Raw genomic sequence first — 8,203 nt, forward strand, 5'->3', positions numbered from 1 at the left:
ATCGGGCTGACTGTACAGTAATAACAATCTCAATATAAACTGGTAATGGCGCCTTGCTAGGTCGTAGCAAATGACGTAGCTGAAGGCTATGCTAACTATCGTCTCGGCAAATGAGAGCGTATTGGTCAGTGTAGCTTCGCTAGCAAAGTCGGTTGTACAACTGGGGCGAGTGCTAGGATGTCTCTCTAGACCTGCCGTGTGGCGGCGCTCGGTCTGCAAGCACTGACAGTGGCGACACGGGGTCCGACGTATACTAGCGGACCGCGGCCGATTTAAAGGCTACCACCTAGCAAGTGTGGTGTCTGGCGGTGACACCACACGATGTCTTTTCTCAGTTTTTCTATTCTGATCTGTAGCCTGTGTTGCCATGCTGGTTTTGTGGGTTTTTTCTGTGTGTGTGAGTGTGAGTGTGAGTGTGTGTGTGTGTGTGTGTGTGTGTGTGTGTGTGTGTGTGTGTGTGTGTGTGTGTGTGTTGGTTCTGATCTCTGCCTAGTGTGTATATTTAGTGTAGTGAGTGCTCCTATATAAACCAGTAGTTGTTACTCTTCTATATTGTATTTTCATTTATTTTGTTGTGTATGATTGTGTTGATAGTTGTTATTGTTGTTTCGACTTGTGGGTTATTTGAGGGTCTATGCAAGAATGGTCTAATGTCTGTATTTGTGTCTTTGTATTCTATATATGTCAGCTGAAATTTTTCTTCTATATCTAACATGTGTGCCACTTCGTGTTCTATTTGTGCTTGTTGTGGTGGCTGTCTTAAGATTTCGTTTTCCTCCGATTGTTTAATTGATGTGTGTTGTTCTTTGTTTGTTTGCTCTGGGATGTTGGAGTCCATTACTGTATTTTCTTCTTCTTCTTCTGATTGCACATTATTTTGTTCCAGTATTTGTTGTACTTGTTGTTTGATGTTTTCTAATTCTGACTGGGGTCTCCTGTTATTTTTTATTATTACACGGATCTGATCAGCTAGTCGTTGTTCTGTTACAAATTTTAATTCTGGGTATCTGGTAATAAATGTTGTGTACACTTGTGATCTGTATCCTGTTGTGTTGGTTTCTAAGTTTGTTGCTTGGTAATAACAGAACTTGAGGTGCCGGTTAACTTCATCTGACCATCTCATCCTCTGTCTTTGTTTTCCTTCTAGAGTGGTTGCAGGAAGCATATCCTGCAAAACACCTCTATTTGGATTTAAATCATTTTCCGTGTGGCTAGCAGTGTCCTTACCATTGTGGACGGGCATAGGGTTCAAGCGTCGTCCCCGACCATGACAGCGCTTGTCCGAGGCTTCATTAGTTCTGAACCAACTAATCACACTAAAAGGGGGGTTAGCCCTATTAGTGGTTTGTTCTTTTCGTCGCCTTTTACAACTGACAGAACATACCGAAGGCCTATTCTTTTCCCGAGACTCCACAGGGTTTATTATTATTATTATTTGCACTCACCTTTTTATTTTTTTATTTTATTTTAGATTCTCTGTAACGTAGCTTTCCCATGCTGCTGCTGCTGCTGCTACTTTGTCCTTGAGGCAGCTGTTTTGTCTGTTGTATCAAAATTTTGAGTTTGATTGTCAAGTGAGATCCTCTCTAAATCAGAAATCAAAATCTATAACAGATGACTGTGTTAATCACGTACTTTAAAATATGTTGTTGATGTTGGCACAGAACATGTTTGCTTAAGAAGAGTATATTAACAACTAAGATAAAATGTTATGTTTTCTTTAAAATAATCATGGAACTTAATTCTTCGGTTCACTAAATAATTTTCTTTTTATACAGGTGTTCATCGCTTTGTTGTGAACAGCCGCTACAGGGCAAAGCCAGTCCTAGAAGATCATGAAGGTCACAGTAGATGTGAAATATGCTTGCTATCAGAGCCACCCCAACCACCAGCTGCAGAGGACTTTTTCAGTTATAAAAAACCAATTATTACATCACCTGTCCTATTTACAGAAAGTAATAGCTGTGGTTTTACATCACGCCAAAATAATGACAAAGAAGGTGAGAAAGACTATGGGGAAGTGGATTACATCACGCCAAGCAACTTGTATAGTGAAGCATATGGGGGAGAAAAGAAAATAAATAGTGCTAAGGAAGACACAGAACAGACAAAAAATGCAGGACAGGGGAATGAGTCTCGGCTTCGTGGTGGAATGGACATGGATATTGCTAGTGGACAAGTGGATGTAAATTTTGTGAGGAGGAAAAAGATGCCCAGCCATTCTAAATCTGCAAAAGGTGTTGGAGACTGTGACAAATCTCTTAAAACTCTGTTGGGGAGTGTCAGTGCTGGTAAAACTAGTTCTGAATGTGCATCATTTTTTAACAGGCCAGTTGAAAAAAGTTGTACGCGTGCTTCTCGCAAAGAGCAGAAGTGTCCTATGGTTAGGTTGGACAAAGTGCAATCACAAGTACCAAAATTAAATAAGTCCATAGTTTCTGTGACTGTACCACTTACCAACGCTGGCAGTAAACGTTTAGGTCCATTTCCTCCAAAATCAAGGGTTTTTGCAGATCCAGTAACTATTGGTTCAGGACCACCAGTACATGTTGTGAGGCCACCTGCACCAGTTAACTCATTGGCACTTAGGTATCAGAAAGGAGTGTGCTGAGATATGTGCTGCTGCTGTGTATAATAGTATTTGATATAGTATAACAGACATTATAAATCTTTCTTATTAAGTATATTGTCACTAACTAAATAGGCCATTTTTATTATACAAATCAAATGTTTGTGCAAACATTTTACATTGTCAAGAAATTATGGTAAGTCAGGAAAGTGTATTTTGTCTGTAAAATTTTTTAAAGAAATTGTACTCTTCATTTGTATTATATTTCAGCCATTAGTGCAATGGCATTCTACTAATTGTGGATAAATATTGCATATTATTTAAATAATGTAATTACTTGTCAAAATGTTCTTTTAAACATTCAATGTTCTATACTATGGACGTAAGCAGTACTGCAAAATATTGAAAAATTTATCCAATACAACAGTCTTCTATATACTTTAACTGTTATTCACTAATTTACTAAAGATTTTGCAGAAGTGTCAGTTTTTAATAAAACAGCATTATTATTTCCATTGTAACAATGTTGACATTGTTCCACTGTAGCTCTTGTAGAATAATTCAAACAAAATCTAACATAAGTAGTGCAGAAGTGCCACAATCAAGCAGTGTTAACGGGAAGCAAATTAACCTATTGAGTGTAGATGGGGATTTCTATGGATTCCTTGCAGATGGTAAGGACAGACAGTCTTGTGAACCAGTTCTGAACACATTTTCTGAAAACTGTCTTTTGAATAGAGACACACAATGGAAATATTTTAGACCTAATAGCTACAAACAGGCCTGACCTTACTGGCAGTGTCAGTATAGAGATGGTTTAGTGATCATGATATCGTCATAACAATAGTTCTTTTATCACCATCATTGTTTTTTGACTCTAGTTTCCTGGGTGTGGTGTACAAGTGCTTGCCATCTCCTTCTGTCTTCATCCATCTTCTGTTACAGGACAGCTTCCCATTTGTGTCCTTTCTCCTCCATATCTGATCTTACAGTCTGTATCCAGCGTTTCCTTGGTCTTCCCAATGGTCTTTTCCTACAAGGTTCAGGTTGAAATACTTATTGGCAGGTCTTTCGCTATTCATTCTCATTATGTGCCCATACTACTGAAGCCTGCATTTTTTATGACACAGGTAACAGGATCTTCAGTACCTGTTATTCCATTCACCACATTCCTGATTTTGTCCTATCTAGTTATTTGATTCATAGTTCTAATGAATCTCATTTCTGCTGCCTGAATTCTGCTGAAGGCTGTGTTTAGTAGGATCTGTGTATCTAAACAATATGTAGGCATTGGTACAAAATGAATGTGGTACACGGTCACTTTTGCTTTTTGTGGCATTTTATCATCCCAGAAAAGATTTCTGATTTGACTGAAAATTGAATGCTTTCTGTATCCTGCTGAGTACTTCCTGGTGATGGCTTTTGTGATCGAAATGCGAAAAAGATTTTACCTTGACTCCTCCTAGATATGTATTTGAGGTTGTTCCTTGTCTGTTGATGCTCATTTCTACTATCTTTGTTTTGTTTATTTGTAGTCCGAAATTTTTGAATGTGGTGTTCCAGTCATTATGTTGCTTCTGTGCTTGAGCTTCTCTCTCCCCATGCTATCAAATCATCAGTAAAAACCAGTGCATTTGGTTCGCTGTCTATTTCTTGATAACTTTTATGATCTTGTCCATTACTATTATAAACTGGAGTGGCGATAGATACTTCCTTGTTGGACAACTCTTTGTTTCAGACCATTCTAATCATCTGTTGCCTATCTGGATACAGCTGTAACACTTTGGGTATAGCATCTTGACTTAATCAGTTAGGTACCTTGGCACCTTTTGGTCATTCAAACATTCCCATATCTCATGTCAACTAATACAGTCACAGGATTTCTTCCATATTCCCAGTACTTCTCTGTCAGCATTCATACTGCAAAAATAAGATCCACAGTACCTTGGTCTTTCCTGAATCCATGTTGTTCTTCCTCAAGCAAAGGTTCTATTATCTTTCCAAGTCTCATTTCTATGATCTTTTCTGACTGCTTTAGGGTATGTGTCAGCAGCATGATGCCTCTGTAATTTCCACATTTTTGTCTATTGCCCTTTTTGAGCAGAGGGAGAATGATCTCCTTTACTCCAATCTTGTGGGTGTTTGTTTTCTTCCCAAATCACTCTGTATAGCCAATTTAAGCATATATTCCAGCTTCCTTGTTCATATCTGATCTGAGATCATCAAACCCTGTTGACTTTACATTACACGTGCTCTTTAATGCTGTTTCTACCTCATACCGTGTTAATGGGTGTCTGTTGATTTGGACTTCATTAATTACTCTATGGTTGTTGATGGTTGTCTTGTTACCATCTCCATTTAATAGCATGTTGAAGTACTTTTTCATTTCAACCCCAACTTCTCCATTTGTTCATATTAAGTTACTGTCATCTGTTTTCAGTGCAAGGATATTTACAGATTCATTTTGTTAACTCTTTTAGTACGTTGTATAGCAATTTCCTACTTCCCTGATGGTCTTCCTCTATCCTTGTAGTAAAGTCCTCCCAGCACTTTTCCTTTTCTTTCTGGATCAGTCTTTTTACAACTAGTTTCTTTCTCTGGTATTCCTGTGCAAGATGCTTATTCATTTTGGCTGTCATCTGTTTTTGTTTCTCATGGTCTAATTTTCTTTCAGTATGTTCCTATCTTTTTCTGTTGTCTTCACCTGATCTTTCACCAAGATGTTTCCTTCTCTTATGATGTGGCACTCATTTTTCCCGTCTACTCCACCTTTCTAAGTTTTGGGTAATTTGGCTGTTATTCTTGCTTCATAGTTTCTTTTCTTTTCCATGCCTTCAACAGCCAAGTCTTAATCTTTGGCATTCTCTTTTGTTTAAATTTTGGCACTTGAACATTTTAGGTCAGCAATTAATAGCCAGTAGTCGCCATCTAGGCCTCACTGAGTATGACTTTAACATCTGTAACGTACGACCACTTTTTCTATCAGTGATGATGAAGTCTATTGTAGCCTGTAACTCACCATTCCAGCTGTATCCCATTACAGGTACGTTGTTTTGCACACAGAAATCAATTAGATTATCTCCTTCTCTGTTATTTTTTCTTAAAGTTCATTAAGAAAAATGCTCTTTCTGCTCCATGGTACATCCTATCTGTGATGCATATACTTGCAAAACAGCATGCTGTTTATTACCAGCCCTTAGTCTCATCTGAATGATCCTGTCACTTACGTATTTGACATATGTCTGTATGTCTATCTCTTTATGGAGGGTGAGGCTGGCTCCATGTTTTAAGTCACTGTTGTTACTACTCCAGTACAGCAGACATCTGATTCTCAGTGATTTCTTCCCACAGCTTTATTACTAGTTTTTCACATTTGTTGGTGAGAATGAGGATATTGAGTGTACCAATTTTCAGTCATTCCTTTTTGGGAGGGTTTTGGGTCTTTCGTTATTAGGCATTTTTTCGTCATTAGTTCAAGTAGTATTAGAAGAACTGTCACATATTTTGTTTAATTCATTCTTCCATCTGAGGCTTGGTTTAGGTATGAAAGCAGTATATATTTGCTCAGCAGTTGACAAAGCCTAACACAGATGAGGATTTTCTTTCAGGCTTTATTCCCTTAGGCGTTGAAGACCCCTCTTCTCCACGAGGCAGTGGTGTCCTCTTCTAATTATCCCCAGGGAGTATGGGTTGCCTCATCGGCCATTCTGAAAGTGTCCTCTGCCAAAGGTGCCATTAAGGTTTTCGCCCATAACCATGGGCATGGTTTCCACATTATGCCCCTTGACACTGGGTCCCTGCCTGAACTTAGACACCATTTCACTCCGGCCTACTCATGTGGAGGATGCCCAATACTGCAGTGTGGATGCACTACACAAGAATTACCCTAGTGGATGATTGGGAAGGTGGTCCTATCTTCCTTGAGCTGCATTAATGGTAGAATGCCACCAACCTAAGGTTGTGGTTACTGAAGTTAATAAATCCATCAAGAAGACTAGGAGAGATTTTATTCAGGAAAGAGCAAATTAGCAGCCATTCGCATTGTTCTTAATACCAGTATGACGGCCATAGAGAAAGTATGGGCAATGTTTAAACTGATTTTAAAACCTTCTGTGGAGAAAAATGTGCCAAATAAGTGGATTAGTGGAAAAGATCCAACATGGTTTAAGAACAAAATTCAGACAATACTGAAGAAAGAGAGATTGTTGCATTCTAGGTCAAAAAATAACGCAGAAATGTCATCAGGGGAAAGTCGGTACACATTTGTGTGTCTATAAAAAGACTGACTTGTGAAGCAGACAACTTCCACCGCATATGCTAGGGAAGGATCTTGTTGAGAAACCAAGAAAATTAAGGACCTAAGTAAAATTTGCTCAGTGGATTGAAGGTTTCAATTCAGTCACTCATTGACCAGTGTGGTTTGGCAACAGAATATAGCCAAAGTAAATTTGGAGTTTTCATTTTCACATTCAAAATATCATCCACATAGGAGGAGCATTAATATTCACATTGAAAATATCATTCATGCAGGAGGATCATACATACATGCTACCATTGGACTGTTATAAGAGACTCTTGTATGGAAGAGACAGAAATAGGCATTGCTGCCATTGAGAAGCAACTGAATGAGAGTTGAAAACGAATAAGTAACGAGGTCAGGATGGAATTTAAGTTTGGTTTTATAACGATTATTCTTCGGCATGGGCCACTTACTTAGCTTGCACTTGCACAAATCTTTCACCAAGTGCAAAGTCCCAACTGACTGGAAGAAAATCACAGGTGCCTCATGTATACAACAAGGATAAAAGAACTATCTGACAAAATTAGAGACTAATATCCTTAACATTCATTTGCTGCAGAATAATCCTTGAACACATTCTCATTTTGAATATAAAGCGTTACTTTGAGTCAGAAATGCTTCTGTCCACAACTAAGTGTAGTTTTAGAAAGCATTAGTCATACAGAACTCAGCTTGATCTTTTCTCACAGGAGATCCTGCTGCAAACCATGGATAACTGGCAACAGGAGGCAGATTCCATATTGCTAGATTTCCAAAAAGCATTTGACATGATGCCCCACTGCAAACTTAAGGAAGGTATGAGAATATGGAATAGGTTCCCAGATATGTGAGTGACTTGAAGACTTCCTAAGTAATAGAAACCGGTACATTTGCTTCGACCGTGGGTGGTCGTCGGAGACAAGGGTACTGTTAGGAGTGCCCAGGGAAGAGTGATGGGACCACTTTTATTGTCTGCATACATAAATGGCCTGGAGGGCAGGATGAGCACCAATTTATAGCTCTTTGCTGATGAAACTGCGGTCTATGGAAAGTTGTCATCGTTGAATGGCTCTTGGAGTATAAAAATGTTTTCGACAAAATTTCTAATCGGTGCGATGAGTGGTAGCTTGCCCTAAATGTAGAAAAATGGGAGTTAATGCAGGTGAGTAGGAAAAAGAACCCTCTAATGTTTGGATATAGCATGAGGAGGGTGCAGTTTAACTCAGTCACATCGATTAAATCTATGCGTAATGTTGCAAAGTGATATGAAATGGAATGAGCACATCAGGTTGTTAGTAGGTAAGGTGAATGCTCAGCTTTGTTTTATTTGGAGAATTTTGGGAAAATGTAGCTCA

General features: G+C 38.7%; 1 protein-coding gene across 1 annotated transcript in view; it reads left to right on the forward strand.

Annotated features, from left to right (window-relative positions):
• The window catches only part of LOC126101155 (uncharacterized), a 102,649-nt gene extending 99,737 nt beyond the window's left edge, over positions 1-2,912 (forward strand). The window contains exon 4 of the mRNA XM_049911848.1: positions 1,779-2,912. Within this exon, the coding sequence (XP_049767805.1) occupies positions 1,779-2,611 (833 nt within the window). The 3' untranslated portion in view covers positions 2,612-2,912. The remainder of the gene's footprint in view (positions 1-1,778) is intronic.
• Positions 2,913-8,203: the final 5,291 nt, after the last annotated feature.

Source organism: Schistocerca cancellata, chromosome 9 (genome assembly GCF_023864275.1).
Source record: "Schistocerca cancellata isolate TAMUIC-IGC-003103 chromosome 9, iqSchCanc2.1, whole genome shotgun sequence".
In the NCBI taxonomy this organism is placed as follows: Eukaryota; Metazoa; Arthropoda; class Insecta; order Orthoptera; family Acrididae; genus Schistocerca; species Schistocerca cancellata.